This window comes from Haliotis rufescens, unplaced genomic scaffold (assembly GCF_023055435.1).
Source record: "Haliotis rufescens isolate VD_foot unplaced genomic scaffold, xgHalRufe1.0.p SCAF_6, whole genome shotgun sequence".
In the NCBI taxonomy this organism is placed as follows: Eukaryota; Metazoa; Mollusca; class Gastropoda; order Lepetellida; family Haliotidae; genus Haliotis; species Haliotis rufescens.
This window is the reverse complement of record NW_025964334.1, coordinates 22,586,154-22,611,024: the sequence shown is the minus strand read 5'-3', so window position 1 is coordinate 22,611,024 and position 24,871 is coordinate 22,586,154. Positions and strand designations below refer to the sequence as shown.

The window sequence follows — 24,871 nt, the reverse complement described above, 5'->3', positions numbered from 1 at the left end:
GGAAGACAATAATGTGCAATGATGAATGAGTGCCTTATATGGGCAATTAGAAAATTTTACTAAAACTTCCTGCACAAATTCCGCATGAGATGCATGCTATATTCATTCATCGTTTCGTCGCTATGTGGCTGAGTGGTCAGGCTCGCTGACTTGGTTGATACATGTCATCGGTCCCAATTGCGTGGATTGATGCTCATGATATTAATCACTGGATTGACGCCGCACTCAGCAATATTCCAGCTTATACGACGGTGGTCTGTACCTATCGAGTCGGGACCAGGCAATCCAGTGATTGACATCATGAGCATCGATCCACGCAATTAGGACATCAGCGAATATACGCCACGACTGACAGAAGCCCAACGCAACAACGCCATCGGCCGACTGCAGGAGAATCCTTTTCAGCTGTAGCAAAGGTTTTCCACGTTGCACCAAACACCATCACAAGACAGTGGATTCGTTATCAGACACACGGGACAACACGTGACCTTCCCATATCTGGTCGACTACATATCACTACTAGAGTACAGGGCAGTTCCAGCCGACAACGTCATTTACCTGAAAGAACAACGGTCCTCTCTACAACTTCGGCCAAACCTATGAGTTAGTGAGTGATTATGTTTTTTTCGCCGCTTGTAGCAATATTCAAGCAACATCACGGTGGAGGACACCAGCAATGGGCTTTGTACCCACGTAGGGAATCGAACCCGGCCCTTCAGTGTGACGAGCGAACGCTTTAGCCACGCGGCTACCCCACAACCCCCTAGCAATACCAGGATTGCGTAGGATATCGGCCCTACGTTTCGGAACCGTTTAGGCCCTAGACGACCAGTTCGAGGTGTCATTTTGACGGACCTGCGACGTCAATGTTGTCAACGTCACAGTGTATGGCAACAACTGTGATGGAGACAAGTTTGGTTTATTCACCTTTTATGCATCGCCGTGCGGATGGTCGACGTCGTGTTTGCAGGCGTCGCAGGGAACGTTACGCCCTAAGCTGCATACAGGAGGTAGACAGACTTGGTTGTGGTAGTGTGGTGATGTGGGCAGCTATCTCCTACACTAGTCGAACAAACTTGGATCAAGTTCAAGGGAATGTATCGGCACAACGATACACAGATTAGATTCTTCGGCCACACGTACTTCCCATTATGCAACAAGCGAACGTCATTTTCCAACAAGACAACGCCTGACCTAATACGGCAAGACTGATAACAGCCCTTTTCAGGAATCACAACATCCAGGTCCTGCCCCACCAGGTCTCCAGATTGACGATGACAATCACTCCTGAACTCGAATGGTGGCTGTACACGATGTTGAGAACCTTCACCTTGAACATCTACAGTTCCATTTGTGCAATGTGGAACCTGGGTCAATGACAATGATGTGTGCCAACTTTGAACAATCAATCTATTGATTATTTATATGGAATATGAAATATACATCTAATATCACGTTTCTATGCTTGCAGGGTATATTTATCATCCATATCCGTATATAACAAAGTCACAGATAGTTCTTATGTCGAGTAATATATATTTTTTGATTCTGTACATAAACATTTTGGCATAATAAATGCGGGTCCTGTGTGAAACCTCTTGTGTTTACTTACATAGTTGCCTGGCCAAGGCAGCATGCACGCCGTTTCCCTTCCCTTCATCCATAATGTCCCAGAATATATTGGACAACCAGTTAGCGTGACAAGGTCCTTGTCTACGTTCTCCTTTATTTTTGGTAGAAAATTAAACATTTCAACACCATAATCTGAAAAATTATCTTTAGAGGCGATGGAGCTTTCTCGGATATCACAGGTCTTATCTGTTACAATAATAAACCAGATATATTCAATGGATGCTTTGCCTGCTGGAGCTATGGCTCTAAACCGGAACGTACGCCCCAGTGACATTAGAATCTGACGTTTATCCTCAGGGTACACTACCGTCAAGCTGCCATCAACCGTCGTCTTCCTTTGTATTCCATAATAGCCAAAATTGTTGATAATGACTGTCAATAAAATTTTATCGGTAGATGTGATAATGTGTATGTTGTCAGGAATCAATTTCCTGAGAAAAACCTGTCCTTTCTCCAGTTTATACGTTTTCCCGCTTACATTAATTGAGTTGTTATCACTGATGCTTACAGCCTTTATTTGATATGTGCCGGGTAGATCTGGAAACAGTGGCAACACATGCTTAGATCCCAGAGCTGTGATTGGTGGCATTTGTTCTACTATGTTGTCTTTGCCATCATTGTGTTGGTAGTAATCAACCTCAGTGTAGTCAGATCCAGAGTAGACTGCAACGGGTTTTGTAGCTGTCACATACGTTCCTGACAGATCTACTGAGCACTGTAGCTGCAGAGTATCATATGTTTGAAGGGTGATTTCTAATGTGTCTTCTGACTGGTAGTTAACATTGTTAAAGTTTACCTTGCCTTGTGCAATATGGAAGTTGACAGTTACATCCGTATCATCTTCAGTGGCGACAATCATGAATAGGCAAACATTTGATTCACAGAGAGTGACAACTGTGTATTCTGTACCAAGCTGCGACACTGGTAGAGCTAAAAACGCGCCGATAGAATTAGAGGCTGTGTTGAATCCTTGCACATAGATCTCCTGGTCACTGGTTATGTGTATGCCAAGGCTGTGTTTAGACGTAAAGAGCTGAATAGCCTCCTCTGGAAGAGCAAAAGTTAGGAAGTCCTTGACAACTTTTGTTGTGAGCGGTATGACATCCGGAGCTCTTGGTGTAGATATGTTAACTGTTATCAGATCGTCGTTGTCGTTGATGATTGTCAGAACCGGTGCTGATCTGTGGTTTTTGTGTTCGCAGAAAGCCAAGATAAACTCTGTTCCTGAGAACCGTATGCTTCTTGTACCTGGTGAAAATCATTTAGATATGAATGCCAAGAAGACAACGTAACAGATGACTTTGGTTTGGTTTGTTGTTTTACGCCGCACTTAGAAATATTCCAGCTATATGACGGCGGTCTGTCATTAATCGAGTCTGAACCAGACTATCCAGTGATTTACATCATGAGCATCGATCCACGCAATTGGGATCGATGACGTGCATCAACCAAGTCAGCGAGTCTGACCACCCGCTCCCGTTGGCAAAGACATTGATGTCACCTCAACCTAAAACTTCACGGTTTCTTTATATAGTCTGAGTATGACTGATTTTGTTACCTTCACAATTCATTATTTGAATAAAGGGGGAAAAAATAAACTGATATAAATTGGAAGAGACAAACAGTCTGTGTAATGCTGGCCTGTAAAAAATGAAGGTTGGTGCAGACAGACCTCAACTACTACAATCATAAAATCGAAATCTCTTCTGAACATTCGTTCATTTCATGGTATTTCTTAGCATTTTGTTCTTACCCAACGGCATCAGCATGGCGACAGTCAGGAGGAGAGCAAACATCTGCAAGCACAGACGATTTCATTAACCGTCATGGAAAACAATCTTAAAAGGAATAGTATAAAATATGTAATCTCCATAGTGAACATGCTAAACGTTACTTGAATAGCTGGAATATTGTTGAGTGCGGCGTTCAACAACAAACAAACGAGCAAAACAAAACTTAAAACAGTGAATCAATATCCATAATTGTATTAAATATGATTTAAGTACCTTTTGCAGTAACACTCTCCTGTACCAGCACTTGAATCGTCACTGCAAACTATTAGCAGAAGGTTTTGTGTTCTCCCTTTGCTTAAAAGACGTTTGCTTGTGTAAGATTGGATTTCGGGTGGTATCAATGGCATTTGAATTGTTCCTGTGGGAAATGCAACGTACATGATTATTTAGAATCGTTTATTCAATCTAAGGTGTCCTCTAATTTATCTTTGTTTGGCGTATTGTATGTTCCTGAACTTTGTATCTGACAACTGGGGACTGACATTGTGACGTTCAGTCAAGATAAAATTTCAGAAAAACATCTTTCATCATATCCCTTCCTGATAATCAGTAGATACATCTGTCAGTGGTATTTGAGCAGTGTAAATAATTGATACTATTCTACCCTGGCATCTGGAGGATCTGTGTATATTGGAGTATTATCACTACTTGTGTCTCTGCTGTCGTCAATGACATTTACATGGAAAACTTGAAAATTTATGTTAGTCTCGATAGTATATTTTTCATTACGTCCCACCTCATCAGCTTACGCACTCCCCAGCACATTAAATGAATAATACACATACTAATGGTGTTTCAGAAACATGTAAGCCCACACACTTTTCAATAATTGTAACCCGTGGAGATCCGTTGTAGAATAGGTCTTAAGCAACCCATGCCTGCCTTTAACCCTCTTGGTGCCACGGAACCATATATGGTCCCTCACTTTCCACACCCGCATAGTGCCATAGGACCATATATGGTCCCGAGAAAATGCCCTTTTGAAACTGTGAATTTAGATATCAAACACTGAGTGCACAAAATCAACATTATAACCATCATCACCCCAGCTTTAACATCGTGCAACTCATACTTTATACAATGCTATGGAGTACGAAATATGGCGAGATAAGTAAAAAGGTTACCGCGCTCGGCCTTTCTCTGCCATATTTGAACACCAAGTAAATGGCGGTGAATTTTGATTACGAGTCATGTTATGTGGGTCTGTCCTTCCAACGATTGTGAACTCCGGACGAGTCTTTCGTGGATCTTGGATGCCGGTGTCCCGGTATAAACTCTCCCCCGTACAAATTCTCCCCCCGGAGATTTTATACCGGTATAGATTCTCCCCCGGAGAATCCTGTCTGAAATATAATCTCCCCCGGGCGGATATATTTCGCGCCCCTCTCAGTATAAAGTCTCCCCCCTGATTATTCGGTTTTTTGCAATGTCTTTAAAAACTATATTCTTGAAATAGTTATCTTTAATGTAAGGAGGGTTACTTTAAAAAAATAGGTTATGAAATATGGTCATAATGAATTGATATTTCAGCATATTTTATTTGGTAACTGTACCTTCTAACTGTAACTGTCTCTACATAGTTTATTGTTTCTAATACAGTTGTTGTTGTCTGTATACATTTTTTTAATATACCAGTTTGAGTCTACATGTGAACACAATCGATGGTTGAAATGTTAGTCTAAGAACAAAACATGAACTAATTCTCAAGAACTCTGATGTATAAGGTTACCTTCATGTTTGACTGACTGGTGTATTTTCGATCTTTATTCAGCACTGAAGAGGCCACAGGCCTATAGTACAACGCATTAAGTTTATGAATAATCATCATTGATTTTGACTCCAAAACTGTCATTAAGTATTCATAAAGCATCAGGGGTAATTTCAACTTGCAAAATAATTGACATAGTCCTTTATAGAGCGAGGATTGGGCTGTTTTCCCACCCGATTGACTGATATTACAACATTCACATGGTTTAGAATGGTACAATGAATGGTAAGGCATGCAAATTACACTAATACGCGATATTTCATAAGAAAATATTATATCTCCGTTGAAACATAAAACCAATATTTATGAGTCTACATATTGATATAAGACTTTATCACTGTATCCAATTCCAAAATTGTAGATATAAACTTTCGGACAGTTCAGTTCACAATTCTTCAACCTTTAATACATCACAGGATTTGTAGCTAGACGACGGGAATCTACAGTCTTGACTGTGTGTTTTCTTTGATGAGAATGTTTCCCACCGACCTTAGCGTGTAGGGGTGTGATGTCCTGGGCAGGAAATGACAGTGTTTTGACTACTCGTCTTTCATTAATTAACGTGTTGGGTATCCCTAATTAACCTTTACTAATTCATGTTAAACCAACACAGGATGTTTTCTGGAAGTGGACAATCGCGAATGTGTTAGAGCTGACACGACACGTGTCCTAGAACTTCTAAATTTACTAAACATTCTTATATCTAACGACTAGTATTATATCTACCTATATACCACTTTATTGTCTTATATTGCGGTAGTTAAAGAAAACACAGTGCTCAAAGTGAAGCCTGTTACGATGTAAATTGTAATAAAAACTTTAAGGTAAATTGTAATACTTGCAGCAAATTGTAATAATTTAGACGTAAATTGTAATAACAACGTAAATTGTAATAATAGTTGACGTAAATTGTAATACGCAAATTGTAATAAAGATTCTCAACATTTACACATCAATATATTTGTGTAAGTTTGTAACGTTATAATTATTCCATTTTGTATATTACTACCTACTTTACCAATTGAAATATGATTCCATTAGGTTAAATATGAACAATTATGATGAAAATCGTCAATAGGATATATTACAATTAAGTACAAAACACACAGAGTATTTCTCAAATAAATAAAAATGTTCATTCTAGTAATTAATCCTCTTCTGGACAACCATAGAAATGAAATTCCAATGCGTTTATATATACATATAATTATACAACAATGTACGATAACGACATCAATCCTCCCCCACATGTACACCCATACTTTGAAGACGATTGTACGATAAACCCTGTACCAACCCTGACAAGGATAGGTTCTAGTCATTTAACGCCTTTGACACTATACTTATAAGGTTATTACAATTTACGTAAAAAGTTATTACATTTTACCGCAAGTTGAGATTATTACAATTTACGTCAATTTTTATTACAATTTGCGCATTACAATTTACGTCAAATTTTATTACAATTTACGTTGTTATTACAATTTACGTCAAAATTATTATAATTTGCTGCAAGTATTACAATTTAGCTTTATATTACAATTTACGTCGTAATATAACAAAGCCCTTTTCACTCCACATTCTCAACATCGTCTCTAACAGAAGTGTTTGGCAACTATTGAACTGCATGGCAAGTATTTATAAAATGACCGGGGTAGGAAATATTCTGGGGGAGATTTTATTTCGTAGGGTGGGGGAGAGTTTATTTCGAGAGGGGCGGAACTGTACCGGTATAAATTCGCCGGGGGGAGATTTTATTCTGGGGGCGAATATATTTCGTGACACCGGAACAAATCAAAAATATTTTTTGAAAAAGAAAAAAAAAAATTAACCAGTTGTACTACCATACCCTTCTTGGAGATAGGTACTGCGCTATGCACAACATATGTGCTATTTTTTTTAATGTCATCAGTTTTGTTATAAAGCCATACAATTGTAAGATATTGTTGAAACTGTGTTCAAAATGTTGTATATAAATACCTAACAATGAATCAACCAAACATACATCACAAGCAACATGGGATCATTTACACGAGAATCACCATGACAAATGTATAAAATATTGAAAGTTTTTATCTGATGTAAAATAAGGAATCATTTTAATATCCTGTACTTAATTGATAATGATTAAAATTTTATGAATTGTATTAATTTGTCAATTTCGTGACAGGTGATTTTTCACCTGTCAAAAGGTTAACAAATCAATTACTTTCAGAAATATTTTAAGACTGGGGGAAATCAGGTTTCGACATCATAACTGTCTTGTAACTGATATATTATTTATGAGAAGCATTTAAAACATACATCTAAATCACGAGGAAATATGCTAATGAACTAGTTAATCATTTTTTCACATTCTTTCAGACACTGATTGACATGGTATATAACCAGTATTTCTGGGAGCGTCAGACATTGGCACTAGTCCTGTAAGTCCTTGCCAAACTGCCCAATAGTTGAGGCATCATAAGGGCTAGTATACATTTGCCGTTCTTAAGGGTTTTACTATTGTTCTTATAAAGACTAGTGGACTAAACATGATACTTTTTACTGCTGTCTTGTAACCTAAATTCATAATTTTACACAAACAGATAGGTGTAATGATTTTGCTTTAAATATTTGTGTATGATGACAATTCAACATGGAAAGCTAATTTATTTCGAACATGTAACGTTCATTTGATGTTGTCCATTAACAAATGCAATAATTATTACTGATGGTCAAGGGGGGGGATAACTCTTCATTTTTAAATAAATCAAGAGCAGTTGTTAACCATAACTTATATATTAAATAACGATCGAATTATAAAAATTCAGAAATATATTTTGCAGTAGGATGGCATGAACAATTAATCTGAATAATAAATGCATCTCGGAAATATACTAAATCAGATAAATATAATCTTTAACACCGACTTAGATCTACATCGTTATATATATATGACGTTTTTGAAATTATTCTAAACATAGTTTATTTACACAGCCTATGTCTTTACTGGTCTTCTGTGCTAAATGCAGTGCCAAGTCGCGCGCATTATCGCGTGGAAATAGTCATTCGGAAAATTTGACAGAATGGTCAAGATATCATATATCGTCTTAGTCAAATTTTATTTTTGTCTCGGCGGTACTCAACTGTGCAAACCGATAAAGATAACCGATGGGGCGTATCAGAACTTAGCCCATGATGCTCGATCAGTGGTAGTTTTTCTCAACCATCTGCATGAGGTATCAATTAAATGTCTATATCATTTGAGAGCAAGACACGAGTTGGACACGGGAACAAGTTGACAAGAGATCGGCATGTGAAATTTGGAAGTGAATGCTGAAACGAATGTCTGTCGAAAAGTAATCCAAACGCGTGATTATTATTCAGATATCTTTATGTTTACAATTATTGATTGCATGACAAGTCAAATAAGTACGGCAATTGTTAAATTTTGCTTAAAGGCAAAATGCCTAATTACCGACGACCGTGCCTTTCAATCGTTCGTGTCGTCCCGATAATCTCCGTGTTTCGGTTTTCAAATCATGCTGTTCCCCCGTGAGCACTCCGTAAGCACCATAAAAGCGCAGTGCACGTGCGGTCCGCACTTTTCACTCCAAAGAGACGGGGGATGTGTCAGAGGGGGCCGTATCCAAAAGAAGTCAGTTGAGGGAGCCGGCCAGTGACACAACTACGAGTTCTGGTTCAGAGTCTGAGTTGGAGAGGGAAAAGGAAAGTCTACTCGCTGAAGAGAAACGCCTGACTAGATCTCTAAGAAAACAACGTCTCCAAGCTGAAGAGCTACGTTCTTCAGTGGAAGGCTTAAAGTTCAGGAAACCGGCAAGTTTGAGACCCAGGGCCCCAAGGGAAACCGTTTCGACTAGAGAGGTCAACTCGGACGCAGAAATTCAACATGTCACCCTTGACCAACTAAGGGACATGGATGACTTGGACTCAAAGGTTGTCACACAGATGAAGTCTATGAGACTCTGACGACAGTGCTTCGGAGACTAAACACAGGAGTGTTTCGGGAGGTAGGCAGTCAGGTATTAATGCCAGATCCGCTCAGTCAGTCATAGCGCTGCAGATATGGCCTGACACCGTCCTACAGCTCGAGTATGCTGCTCGTGTGGTTAGGTTTAAGGACTTAGACTTTAGACTGCTTGTGGCGGGAGAAATAGAAATTATTCAGAACAATTCTACAACCCCTACTGAGAAGCGCGGACGCTTGGACTTGTTACAAAAATAGCTTATTACAGAGATATGTACGAATTGCCCGCCATTCTTGATTTTTACGCGGCATGGCTCCTCAAGAATTGGGTAAGAAATTGTGGTCTGACGATTCAAGCCTTTTAGAAACACTGCTGTTGGCTCGATTTGTTATTCGGAAGCAACATAAGGACAGTCTTAAATCGTCAAACGCTGGTTCAATGGGCAGAAACTATCTAAGCAGACCTGATCCTCCAGCTGATACTAACGTGGCTTGGTACTGCTCACTCTATCAACGAAATAAATGTCCTCAGCACGCCACTCACAACCATCAGAGGCCAGCTGAGACTCTTACAGCACATATGTGCTTCTTTTTACCAAACGGATAGAGCCCAAAATAAACACCCCCAATGCTCTCCGATATGTCCACATCTGCCCAAACCACCTGGGGGGAAAGATAAGACATTGTGACTAGATAACGAAGCACCCCTACCCCAGCATTTTAAGGAAATGGGACGGGGTAGCTCGTGTCCATCAATAGCCATCGTGTCCATCAATAGCCATCTTCATAGCCCAGCAATACAGTATAGTTAAAAGGTTTTTTTCAAATCTGAACATTGATTATCTTGCTCTCAGCTGAAAGATTTTCCTGACCAAGATGTGGTCAAATATCTGGTTGGTTGGTTTGTTGTTTAACGCCGCACTCAGCAATATTCCAGTTAAATGACGGCGGTCTGTAAATAATAGAGTCTGGACCAGACAATCCAGGGATTAATATCATGAGCATCGATCCACGCGATTGGGATCGATGACATGCATTAACCAAGTCAGCGAGCCTGACCACCCGATCCCGTTAGTCGCCTTTTACGACAAGCATAGTCACCTTTTAAGGCAAGCATGGGTTGCTGAAGACCTATTCAATCCCGGAATCTCAATTATCTGGAATTTGGCTGGCCTGTAGGATTTAATGGCAACGTCACTCACACAAGCAAATCGCCCAACCATACAGGTGCAACACATTTCCCATCTCAAATACAATCATATATCAACCGGAAAATTGGGGAAGGTGCTATCGTCGGCCCCACTGCAGACAACCCATTCAATTCCACTATCGCTCTCTCTCCTCTCTCAACTCTGTCCCCAAAAGAGACCATGGAAAGAAGGGTTATTCTGGATTTAAGTTGCCCCGAGGGTTCTGGTGTGAACAGTGGTATCCCTAAGGACTCCTACCGAGTCCAAACTTGCCGTCTTCAGTATCCATCAGTCGATGATCTGGTTGAATTGGTAAAAATCAAAGGTAGATCATGTCTCCTCTTTAAACGTGATTTAAAGAGAGCTTACCGTCAGATACCAATTGATCCGGATGACATTAAATGGCTTGGTTTTCTTCGGCAGGATCACATGTACTTTGACAGGGTGCTGATCATGGGGCTACGTTCTGCTGCCTTTATTTGCCAGAGAGTAACAAATGCTGTAAACCATATTTAGCAGAGTGAAGGGGTTAGTGCAGTTAACTGTCTGAATGACTTCGGGGGAGCAGATACCCTGCAGGAGGCATGGAACAGCTTTACCAAGCTTGGACAGGTTTTGAAGGACTGTGGGCTCATGGAAGCCGAGGCTAAGTCTTGTCCACCATCTTCAAGAATGTTATTTTTAGGCATTTTATTTGACACAAGTCACTTTTCTCTTGAAATAAATAAGGCCAGACTTATAGAATGCAAAGAATTCTTCAGCAGCTGGATGAAGAGCAACTATCAAGGAAATTTAACTCCAGATAGGAAAAATTCAATTTCTATCATGTGTTAGACCTGGTAGAGTTTTTCTTTCCAGAATTTTAGCCTGGCGCCTGGGTTACCAAGTGAGAAAGGGCGACTATTCCGGATCCCCGAAGAGGTAAAACCTGATGTAAAATGGTGGCTGGTATTTCTTTCTCAGTTCAATGGTGTGTCCATGATGGCGATTGAAGAGTGGCCTGAGCCTGATCACATGCATCAGATGCATACTTGGAAGGTTGTGGTGGAATTTCAGGAAACCAATGTTTTTATGCTAAATTACCTCCCTTTGTTTCAGAGAACGAGCTACACATCAATACTCTGGAGATGTTGCCCTTGATTGTGTGTCTCAAGCTCTGGGGTCATACCTGGAAGGGTAAATCGATTGTTCTCTGGGACAATCTGGTGTCGGTCACAATATTGAATTCGGGCATGACTCGAGAACCTTTTCTTCAATCCTGCTTACTTGAACTTTGCTTTATTGCAGCTGTCTGAGAATTCGTGGTGCGGGCCAAACATATCCCTCTTCTAAAGATCGTTCTGGCACCGAACAGGGGATAGACATTTCTCCTTTTGTGATCCTGGTGACTTGCTTGTTCTCCTTCGATCATGAGTGGTGATATAATTTCAATTTGTTGCAGGTTCACAGCTGAACACACTTCACAAGGAACTAAGACGTTCTCAGAGGGCAGCCTATGCACAAGGCTCCCGGAATAACCTGCTTGTACAGTGGAGAAGTTTTATGCTATTTTGTACCTTTTTCCGGTTCCAATTTTGTCCAGTCGCAAAAGATAGCATGTGCCTATATGCACAATTATTGTCCAGGTCCTTTAAAACCACCAAATCCGTTAAAAATTAATTTAACGGAGTTAAGCTTATGCATTTACTTTTAGATGTTCCAATACATCTTTGGGACAACTTCGGACTCAAGCTGGCTCTCAAGGGAATGGCCAGACTTAAGCCCCATTTACCACGACAAGATTTACCAATTACCCCGCCCATTTTTTTTTGCTGTTTCTTTCCTTTTTAGACTGTTCCACGCCTACAGATGCAACCTATTGATGTTTGGTTTTGTTTTTTTTCCTTTTTTCTGATGGCTCGTAAATCAAATTTAGTTCCTCAAACAGCCACTGGGCGAGGTCATACTTCACAGGTCCTGAAAAGGGAAGAGGTTCGTAAGCATGACCACGTGATTCTAGTCTCTATTAACTGGTCTAAAACAATTCAGTTTGGAGCAAGAAAACTCATAATGTGTTTGCTTTCAGCCCCAGGCTCCAGTCTGTGCAAGGTTTCGTCGCATGTGTCGCTTATGTCCGGCCCCACCGGAGTCCCCAGTTTTCGTTATTCCAGACCCAAATGGCACGCAGCCTATCACCTATCGTATGTTGCATTACAAAGTTAAAACCCTGATTGCCTGCACAGGTCGGAACCCAGAAAGCTTTTCTTCCAACAGTTTCGGCAGAGGCGGGGGAACATGGGCTTTCAGATCCAAGATTCCAGTTGAGCTGATCCAGCTCCATGGTGACCGGCGCAGCGATGCGTATAAAGTTTATTTACAATACAATTTGCAGGACAAAGCCCGGGTCTGTGCGGCAATGCTGAGCAATATCCCCTCCCGTTATGATGCTAGGATTGGCTTGTGTGTTTTTTTCATCAAAGTTTCCCCTTCAAGATATCAGTGTCCAGGCCTGTTGATCCTGCCACTATTTGGCCTTACCATTATTTTTACCTTTCATCTCCCTTTTGCCTTTAAAATAATTCACGACATGCGCGCAAAGCACACTCACTGCCACCTCGTGGTGTTTGGGGTTTAGCATATTTTGGGGTTGAAATTTTTACAAAAACCTATAAAGCAATAAAAACTTTGAGGGCTCCTTGCCTTCTTTCTACAAAAACGTTGGGGGCTCCTTGCCTTCTTACTACCTCCGTTTAGTCTCTTGGTTGTATGTTTCGTCTGCGTTTGGCTGCCTACGGCTTGGCGGCTTACCATAATGTGCTCCATAGTATGAACATAGTCATATCCTATCTGCAAATACTCGGTTCCAAATTCAGTTTAGCGCGGTAAAATCTACAGGTAACCTAGCTCTACGGTGAAAACACAGTATGTTTATCTCCTACAATTATCGCGGAAGATTTGTTGTCACCAGCCATCTTAGTTCAAGCTCACTCTGGACATATTACAACCAAGTGATTGTGCAGCAACTGGAACTGGGTAGTTGATCTGTAAATTCGGATTAGGTAAGGTTATTTTTCAAAAGGAGTCTCCGTTAGTTGTTGTTTCTGTACATGCAGATGATTAAATGTTTCGTATTATTCAGTAGTGGCGGGGTTTAAAATGGCAGTTTACCTGTCATTTTTACTGAGCGTCAGTGTTGATATTAATATATGATACACAGGCCATGATGTATATTGAGGTTAAGGAGGTCCATTTTTTCCATATTATTATTTTATGGATACAAAGGGTAGTTAACAAGGGCAAACAGTATGTGTTTGACCATAGTTCAGTCTGACGGCGTTTTGTGGCCGTCATATTACGTTCGGGTTTAGATCGTAAGCGTATAGGCCTCTATTTAACCACTGACAGTTATCGCAATTTCTTCAGTGTTATTTCTGAGGACATTACTATTCAAAGTTTAATGTAGATCTACACGTACTAATCTACTGACTTTATTTTTTGTGAAACAATGTCGCTCATTTCAGTCCATGGGAAAGGTTGAGTAGATTGGTTATACAGCGAAAAGGGAATCAAAACAATGGAAGTATTTTAAGATAGCTGTAGAGTGCTAGTTATCGCCTTAGCCTAAAGCGCTCAATAATGTTATTAAATTGTATTTTCGGGAAGAGACAGAAACTTGCTTGTTGTTTCCGAATAGGCCTACTAAACTCTGATTGAACTAGCCTAAGTGAAACGAGTCTCACGTCGCCCTATAACGGGGTGTTTGCGGTGTGGTCCTCGGTGGTGGTGATAAGCTAGTCGATAGTCAAAAGTTAGATATTACAATATATTATCAATGAGTTGGTCATCGTTTGTTGATTATTAAGGTGAGAAAGGTGTAGCTAATGTGCACCAATGAAAAATAAAATGGAATTGATAGCAAGTTAGCAACCAAATTCGTTCGGTTTTCGATCTCCATATGTTGCCATGTAGGATACCATATTGACAATGATAGGCATAGGCAACGATATTGATCTGTATTATGTTCAATAAATGTAGTAACAAATAAATTTCATATGATACTTGGTTCTCTGAAACTTTCGGACAATGTGAGAGAAAAGAAATTGTGATAAAAATCTGAACGAGTCTGGTTACAGTGCTAGCTGCGAAATCGTACTGTAATTATAAACAGCGCTAGCGCAGCGATGAAGATTTGAGTCGTAATTAGTTACAATGCATGGTTAGTATATCTATTTCTGTTTGGAACTAACAGCTAAGGGGCGACAAAATGAAGGTTGGTTGTGTGTCGTTCTCCGACCGAGGTTGTTGGACGTGGCTCATAATGTCAATCACTGGTTTGTCTGGCTAATATTCCATTCTTTTCAGACCGGAGTATGATATGGAAACCAAATTACATACGGTGTTTGTTTATTATGGTACTCAATTATGGTATAATTTTGTTACTTTTTTTCTGTAGCTTGAGATATATCCGATGCGACGTTAAAAAATGTGGACATTAAATTTACCGTTATTCCTAAATGTTAGACAATTATACAATACATGTTATCTTTTTGGATAGACAATGATTATATGCTTATTGAAAATAGTTCCCCTTTTGACTTTGTTATAATGTGGAACATTGCTGTTTTCGCTGCAGCAAGGAAAAAAAATGGGACACGACCACCCCAGGAGATAAAATCAGGAATGTTGGATCATTGAGGAATATATGCAAATTAACCCTGGGCTGTGAATTATGTTAACGTGAGTACAGTTGTTAAATTCCATGGTCTATATACATGTTGGTGGTTTTGTGGCTTTAAATAAATGCTAAGAATGTATTTGTAGAAATATATTGTGTTCTATGCTCGTACCACGTTTTGTATTCAACGTGATTCTTATGTCTCTGAATGTTAAAAGATGTTTCCATCAAACACTTGCATATTAAACAGTATTGTTGAAATATTGATAAAGCATTATCTCCAATTGAATGTTTCTCGCCATATATATATATATATATATATATATATATATATATACTGAACAGCAAAAGAAAAGTCACCGTGGATATATATATGAGAAACCTTATTTGTCCAAACACTGTAAACATACTTTGAGACGTATTAAAAAGATGAAACTTGGCAAAACTGGTCATAAAGGTTGCAATTAAAGTGTCAAATGTTCTTAGAGTGAAACACAACGTGTGTTCGCCATGTGCATTGATGACTGCCGTGCAACGTCGATACATGGAATGGATGAGGCGGTTGATGAAGGTCATAGGCACTTGAGCCCACACTCTGGGGAACGCCTGGCGCAGTACGGCTGCAGTTGTCGGCCTTGGTCGGACGACATTCAGCCGTCTTTGAATCTCGTCCCACAGGTGCGCAATGGGATTTATATCGGGACTGAAGGCAGGCCACTGCATGATTCTGATGCCATTCTGCTGAGGTATGTCTCTTGCTGCTCTCGCAGTGTTGGCATGGGCGTTATCATGCTGAAACTCGTGGTTGCGGCGAGGTGCCAAATGAGGTATGGCGTGTAGTCTCAAAGTTTGATCAATGTACCGAGCTGCTGTGACACCATTGCCTCTCCCTGGGCCGATTTTCTTGAAGACCACAGGGCCGACCTCCTGTGCAAGACCAATTCCACCCCACAGCATGATGCTCGGACCACCCAACGAGTCTCTCAAAGCAACACAAGCACCCGAATAACGTTTCCCACGGCGTCGCCAGACTCTCTGCCATCTGCTGTTGAGATACAGTAACGCCTCTAGTCTGGAAAGAGGACTCTTCTCCACTGCTGGTGGCGCCAATGCTGGGGCTGTGTTGCCCACTGAAGACGGTCCCGGCGATGACATGGTGTCAGAATGGGTCCTCGGTCTGGCCTGTGACAGTGGAGGTGTCTGCTCGCCAATCGTCGACGCACGGTGCCCACACTAATGTGTCGCTGGTGTGTCCCCATGGTCAAGCAGTTTCTGCAGCAGTAACAAAGCGATCTTGAAGATGCTGTCGCACGATCTGACGATCCTGACGTCGGGTGGTGACCCTTGGTCTTCCACTACGTGGTCGGTCAGCTGTAGTGTTGGTGGTCTGGTTACGTTGCTGGAGCCTGTATGTGGTCCTTACGTGGACTTGAAATGCATTGGCTACTTGCCGGCGGTTTGTCCAGCTTGCAATCGTCCAAGGGCTTGGTGTCTTGTCAATCTTGGCATGTGGTAGCAATTCAATAACGATTGACTGTTATCCGATCTGGGTGGATTTTTATAGGGCAAGAAATGGGGGAACGCATGTGCATTTCAATTTGCAAGGAATTCACGTGCATCGGGTTACCATGGCCGTTGCCGTGATGCGTTTGGGCGATTGGTTTTATTGTCATCTGCTTTGTTTTTTTTATCATCAAATTTCATTTTTCCGGACAAGGTAATGTTAAATTTGAGAAACTTTGACAAAAATTACCCAGATATTTAAATGACAACTTTTCATGCATTGTTACTTGGGGTGACGTTTTTTTGCGGTTCAGTATATTTCAAATACCCACTCGAGATTTATTAAGTTGTTTCTTTTTCAGAGAAGTGGATAAAAAAACACCAAAGAAAGACGATTCTGGCATACAATAATTTCGAAAAGTGTATAAATTTTTAATTATTTATTTTTTTTGAAATATCCACATCAAAATGACTTGGGGGGGGGGGGCTGCTAGACGTTTTCTATGGAGATTATCTTTTTGGCCACAACTAAATAAATCAGGATATATGTTTTTATTTAACTCTATGAGCCTGAAGAGAAGCACTTTGCAACACTAGATCTTTTTTGTCATTTTTGTGGCAGACAATTCATTCTAAAGCCCCGACCCTCCCCAGAATATCAAATGGTCAACCCCTTACCATGTCTGCCATTCTTATTTTGTTTCCTGCAGTACAAGCCTAAAGGGTAATGGTGTCTCGTGTCTGACTATTTGTCGTAGTCATATGTATCTAGTTAACAGCTCAGTGGTGTTTTAACGTTTTGAACAGGACCTGTTATGTTTAACTGGGCTATTCGACGCCCTGGTTTCCAAATGTTGGTAAAGGGTACATGTCACGAAATGTTTTTTGGATGTTATTATAACATTTTCGCTTGGCATTGTCATGAGATAACGTCGTCACAACGTATTTCATCCTTCTAGCACAAAGTTATTTAACGTCGTTGTGAGAATTCCCATGGTAGTCAACAGAATAACGTTGTAGGGACGTAATATTATAACATTGCCTCAAAGTAAAATACAAAGTTCCCACAACGTAAAAATACAAACTTCCAACAACATAAAATACAACGTTTTGACGATGAGAATATGACGTATCACAACGTTAGCCCACAACGTTGTGACAACATAAATGGGAGTCCACAAAATAACGTTATATGGACGTAATATCCCTAACGTTACCACAACGTAAACATAACGTTAGCACAACGTTAGCACAACGTTGTCACAACGTGAAATTGTCAGCTGGGTAGCTGGAATATTGCTGAGTGCGGCGTAAAAAACAAACCAACCAACTGTGTGGGATTAGAAGTGGTGTGGCAGTTTGGATGAGTCCTGCTTTATGTTACCAATGATTCCAACGTGGCTAGGTTTGGTTTGGTTTTAGTTGTTGTTTAACGCCGCACTCAGCAATATTCAAGCCATATGACGGCGGTTTGTAAGTAATCGAGTCTGGACCAGACAACCCAGTGATTGACAAAATGAGCATCGATCCACGCAATTGGGATCGGTGACATGTATCAACCAAGTCAGCGAGCCTGACCACCCGATCCCGTTAGTCGCCTTTTACGACAAGCATACTCATCTTTTACTAGGTAACTCAATACTTTTAAGTAACAATGGATGTTTCCATGACATCTTTCTGTAAGCCTGAAGGTACGAAAGAGAATCTGAAAATATTATAAACTGGTTATTGATACATTTTACGGTTGTTACAATGTTTTTGCTTCTGCTGTTAAAATTGAGCTGTCATGTGGTAATGTTGATGAAATGGTTTCTCTATCCAATGACACTGGCGCTAGAAACTGCGTCCTTATCCTTGGATCCAACTGTAAATATAGATTTACGTGTGTGACAATATCTTCTTAATTGGATATATTCATGATGATAAAATAGTTATTTGTTTAGTTTTGATAATGAAAGATCGACCAGTGGCTCTTTCAGTTGAGCTGGATCTACAGTTGATACATCTATAGAAGAGTAAGTACCTATACCAGGAAGATATGTTTTGTTTTGCTCTGAATATAGCAATATTCCCGGTGTGACTGCGGGCAGTTAATACTCGTTTCTGAACCAGACGATTCGGTAATTGATATATGATCCACACCATCGGGGAACAGTGACACTCAACCAATCAATTTTAACGCCCCGATCCAGTTTGTTGACTATACATCAATCGTTAATGTAAAAAAAATATCACCAGGTTGTATGCGCACGGACACAGAGTGGATTGGTCGATTTAATTCTCCAGTACAGTGCATATACAGATCTAAGGGTAGGTTGGTTTGGTTTGTTGTTTAACGTCGCACTCCGCAGTATTCCAGCTATATGAAGGCGGTCTGTGAATAATCCGAGTACGGACCAGACAACCCAGTGATTGATATCATGAGCATCGATCCACGAAAATGGGATATGATGGATGACATGCATCTACCAAGTCAGCGGGTCTGACCACCCGATCCTTTGTTTGTTTGTTGCCTTTTACGACAAGCATGGGTTGCTGAAGACCTATTCTCCCCGGATCTTCACGGGTCGGCTACGAAACGACATATCGTGTTTCACGCAGGTTTTCGTTGCCGTTTCTTTTTGTATCTCACCATATCAACATGTACGTGGCCCCGATTTTGACAATATAGCGATAGTCCATTTCGTAAATGAAAGAACGGTCAGTGTACGTACGCGTCATTCAATAACATGAGTGTTACCGCTCGGGACAGAAATTATTTTCTATATTCTTTCTCATCTTAATGCAATTATTAATACAAAATACATTTGCATTTTCCCCCATCGGCAAGAGGAAGCCGCTGGCGATTAATATGATCCATGAAATCATTCATCGGATGTTTTGTTTGTTTGTCTGCTGTTGTTTAACGCCGCCCTCAGCAATATTCCAGCCATATGACGGCGGTTTGTTTGCATCAACCAAGTCAGCGAGCTTGACCACCCGATCCCGTTAGTCGCCTCTAACGACAAGCCTTTTACGGCAGGCATGGGTCGCTGAAGACCTATCATCTGATGTTTTGTTTGTTTGATTGTTTGTTGTTTAACGCGGCACAATCTAGTGATTGACATCTTGAGCATCAATCCACGCAATTGGGATACGATGACATGCATCAACCAATTGCAAGTCAGCGAGCCTGACTCTTACAAGCATAGTCGCCTTTTACGACAAGCATGGTTTGCATGGTTTGTCGAAGAAATGAACATATGAGGGGGTTTACGTCTAAGGATCGATCGAATTATCGATGCATCGTAATTGTCCATGGAACTGATGCATAGCCAAGTCCAGACATCATTTATATAGGTGACATAGATGTCACAATGCTACTACACATTAAAACAACATGTAGCTTATCAACATATACACTTTGTTTCAAGATATACATCTGGGTATCCATCAGAGAAACTTTCCTCGATTTATACCTAACAGGGATAAGGGGTAACACCCTCATTTCCTTATGTGATCTGCTGCATTTCAGACTTAGATGATTTTAAAATGTACATTAAGCTGAGTCATCATGTCGAATAATGCAAGGAAACATGGTATTGGTACAGACAGATATCAATACTTCTGCTTTCTTCTTTTTTGAGATATTTATCGACATATAATGCCAATCATAATACATCATAAAAGGAACATTGATGTATCGTTTCAAGCTTGTACCATCATTTCAACAAAACTTAAAGCGACAAGACCCTTTCCATAGCCACAAGAATTCTCTTTTGGAAGTACGCGTCCGACAATAGGAGTCAAATAGTGATGACTCCAGGTGTTCGCGAAAACGTGAGCTGCTGCCCCTGCCCCATCGGTGGCACCGTCACAAACACATGTAAAAACACGGGAATTTATGGTAAAAATCAAAATAGGGAATTACATCGGACATCACTTTTGTCACTGATGGTGCAAATTTTGAAATATTCTCCATGTGTCTGCAATAAAACTTTTTGAAACTTTACTGTGGCCTTGAATGGTGCCGACGGCCAGAGTTATGGACGTTTCCCGCCCTAAATTATCTATTTTCTTAGTCCTTAAGTATTTTTATAATAACGAATTGTTTTTTGTTTTGCCATAAAAATAGAAAGATATTAATTACCAGTTCCATGTACTACATAACATAAATAGTCATGATGGGTTTATGTCATAGTATCTTGTTGTTTACAAATATTTTTCTTGTGCAATGTACCTCGACTGCCAATGTCTGTCTATAGTTGGTCACACCCAAAACTGTTTGGTTAACTTAGCTACATACATGCATGTATTTATGGTTCAGTCGTGATCGAACATCTTAGACATTAACACCAAGGTCGCCCTGAGCAATCAATTATCTAATCATAATCTATCTTGATCTCACAAAAGCCCGACATTTAATTGAAATCGATTAATGGATGTGTCGATCATACACTATCAAGGAACACACCCTTAAAAGTAAGGATAAGGATTTATGGATGAACAACTTCTTTATACAATTAAGAGCGACGTTTCGGTGTAGGTTCTAACACCGTTATCAAGCACAAGCGCTTAATTGTAATAAAGAAGTTGTTCATCCATTAATTCTTATCCTTACTTAGTACTCCAACTTCTAAATGCCTATCCAAGAAGATCCTTAAAAGATTTTCAATATCATTTTCGCCCGCTGTGTGAATAATGAAGCACATTCTTTATGAATTGTGGGGATGATATTGACCTATCCATATGCGATAATTGATCACTCTAACCTTGAGTCGGTCAATGTTGTATACAATCATCTCTCATATCGGTACATTGTCACTAACTATCATAGTCAGTTCCAATAACAAACCATCAAACTTATCTATTGAGTGTCCGTTGCAAATGTTATGTCCAGTATAGGCATCTGATAGACAATCATGTGTTCCTGAGTAGAGACATTTGTTGAACAATCGGACCACGTTAGTACTGATACCTCATACCTATTCTCCGGTGCCGACGCGCCTCTCCATACAAATACATATAACGTTATCGAATTCGAGATAAAATTACATAGCGCTGTCTGGGACCTTTGTCACAAACACTTTCAAAGACAAGTCACTTGTTCATCTGGAAAAAACACGGGAACATATGGTACAAGTCAAAATAGGGAATTGCATCCGACATCGCTCTTGTCAATACAGTCTTGTGGAGTGTGTTTTGTCATTCTGAATCTTTATGCATCAAGTTGGAACAGATGTTGCGGTCTCACTAGTCTCCTTTATTACAAGTTCTGTTGGGTAATTCAGTGGAAGGGAATTGGCTATTTGATGGTTATTGTACGCTATCATACCACCGATTTACCTGAAGCTCAAGTTGAACTTGGAGACTTCTTTTGACTTTGCCAATCCGAGAAGAAAGTCTGATTTATTTGCATAAAGAAACAGATAAGTAAACAGGGGAGCTCCGCTGGTGCCCATGGGGATGTGTACTGCATGCCTAAATGTCTTACCTCCACATTTTACAACAAATTCAATATTAAAAAGTCCATTCTGGTTGTTTGATCGTCTTGGTTGGGGGTGCATAAGTATCAGTTCCCATTAGAGATGTCTGAAATGAAATGATACTTTCAGGTAAGTCTTTCTTGTTGACTCCGAAACACGTGGCGATGCCCGAGTGCTCATGCTATCAACAACTTCTTTGCCTGGCCCAGACTCGATGGGTTACTAAGAAAAGTACTAACGCTGGAATTTCACTGGCTGTGGTGTGATAATTACATGAGACGGACCAGCATCCCGTGAATAGGGCACGACTGCCAGAAGTATCAATAATTCCATAAATTACACCTAGCAATATTAAAGCTCTACCGAATAAACAAACATGGTGACTCAATACATGATTCTAATACTAAATGTCTCTGTCGTTATATCTTGTGAGGTTCTACAAATGTGTTTCTTAGCAAATGCATCACAAATATAAACAATGAGTTCACGAAGCGCAATCGATAACACTATTGTTGTCATCAATGATTTCAAAGTAAGCTTGAGCCTCAGGACAGGATCGAGTAAAGGTACTGCAGATGAGACAGTATTGGTGTTCTGTGGAAGGTAATGTAGAATGTTTGGGTACATCATCTTCATGACGTGGATTATACCTCTGGTCAAAGCTGACCCCTATGAACTGTACAAGACTTCCGTGATGTTCCGAGAGCAGTGTGAAGCCCTATGTGAATACATCTCTCCCTGCGAGTCCTTCAGCTACTCCCCTACCACCAATCTGTGCAGTGTTTGGAACTCCCTGGGGAATGGTCGGAAAGCACGGGGAGACACAGGGGTAATGCTGGTCACATTTTACAAATAGTAGTGTTTTCACAAATTGCGGGGTTTATTTGTCATTCGACCCCGGGAAATGTCATTTGATACCGACGGCGTCAGCCGGATGTTTCATTTTTTTAAATGTGCACGGTATACGCAATAACAGCCGCTAATCTGAAAACATGTAACGTTATTACATGGAGCTTAAACATGTAAATATATAAAAGCATGTTTGAGTATATGTACGAATAGATATGGAAGGTCGAAGATCCTCCCTTCTGTGTCCCTTGTGATGAAAAGTTCACTGACAAGTGAATCTTGCTTGACTGTGTGGACATTTCCATCGCGAGGGACAGTTATTATCATTCAACGTCATTAGAGGTTCCTTGTACTCATGTCGTAAAAGGCGATTATGCATCATGTAAGAGTCGCTTAACGGGATCGAGGGTCAGGCTCGCTGACTTGGTTGATGCATGTCATCATATCCCAATTGAGTGGAATGATGTTCATGATGTGAGTCCCTGGATTGTTTGGATCATACTAGATTATTTACAGACCGCCGCCATATTGCTGGAATATTACTGATTGCGGCGTTATATAGCAAACAAACAACTGGTTAATGGTGCAAGGGATTAAACAACAAACAAACTTGCTTCGTTCACAGAGGGATCCTGGACATCCTTGCAGCACACGGCCATGTGATGACACTAATGTATGCGTACCTGTCATGACTGGCACACAATTCATCTGTCTGCCCTACGGTGAGCGAAAAATGCGTATCCAATACCAAGCAACGATTGATGAAATCATTCCATTTTTCCTCGTTATCCTGGAAAACGAACTTACTCAATAATAACGTTAGCAATTAAACATTGGCAGAATACTGACACTATGTTTCTTGTCCTGCCCCGATGCTGTGTACCCTACAGTTAATATATTGACAGGATATCAATTTAATATCAAACTTATCTCCCGAGTGAAATCAGTTTCTGTGTTTGACGAAAAAGTTGGGATTTGTTGCAGTTTTGTGAATTGTAACTTGTATTATGTCAGTTGATGGGAAATAGTCCTACTGTGCAGCCTTGTATACCTCGTGAACTGGGCACGATCATTCAACAAAATAGATAATCAATGTTACGAATGTTACGGGACGCACCATACTTTCGGGAGTGCTTTGCCGACCTCTCAGGACCTTTCTCGATCCGTAGGATTCTGTTACGAACGTATACGACTGCGTTCAGACAATGATAGGACATTCCAGATCATTGAGGATAGTAATCCGACTTTTTCACTTTTCGTGTCGAAGCGCTGTCTGATCTCAAACGGGAGCCATGATCGGCACTGATTGAACCTGGCCTTACATAAAGAGATTGTTGGATTTAATTTGCTAAAGAGATTCTGCATTTAATAATAACATTACAAATGAAAAAGATTACTTTGGTTTGTTTTGTTTTGTTAGATTACATTTCCAGCGTAACGAAAACGGTGTTCTTAAGAAACACATTGAAACGGCATTTATCATGGCCAAGGGAATAAATTTATCTTGATAAATGCTCCATTGTTCATAACTTGCCAAATTATGATTTAATCTGATGATTGACAAACGAAAGTATACCGAGTTGGGTTTTTTGTGCAATTGAAAATTGAAAGAAATGTTTCGAAATTTGGTTATGTCTATTTTACCATCACTAATTCCTGCAACAGTTTGTAAAACATAATCTGTGGCTGGGTAATTTTGTGTAAAAATAATTGTTTTTAATGAAGGCTGGGGTAAGAATTAAACAAATGTATTGATTTTCAAACTGAAGAGTCCCTAAAGGTAGGAAAGGTAGTGTAAGTCCCTATGGCCCCGAGTATGGTGATCTACATGTTCATTCAATTGCTGGTGATCTATAGCCCATTTTAATATTGTGTTGTTGACTGATAATTTAATCTTTGAAATGTTCTCAACTAGTTTTAAGTGGAATCTGTGGTATTCTAGTTATTGTACTGTCCATCAATGACAGGATTTTATTACTCCGACATTGCCCTTTATGTGTGCAATCATGGGTTTACACACGTTGCAGGAAGTAACACCATCACGTTT

At 40.2% G+C, this 24,871-nt stretch overlaps 1 protein-coding gene across 1 annotated transcript; it reads right to left on the bottom strand.

Moving 5' to 3' along the window:
* Nucleotides 1–1,231: 1,231 nt before the first annotated feature.
* LOC125374817 lies at nt 1,232–3,395 on the bottom strand. Its single transcript, XM_048386475.1, has 3 exons — nt 3,386–3,395; nt 1,613–2,880; nt 1,232–1,339 (listed from the first exon to the last, which is right to left on the bottom strand). Exons 1-3 carry the CDS (start codon nt 3,393–3,395, stop codon nt 1,232–1,234), a joined length of 1,386 nt encoding a protein of 461 aa, XP_048242432.1.
* Nucleotides 3,396–24,871: the final 21,476 nt, after the last annotated feature.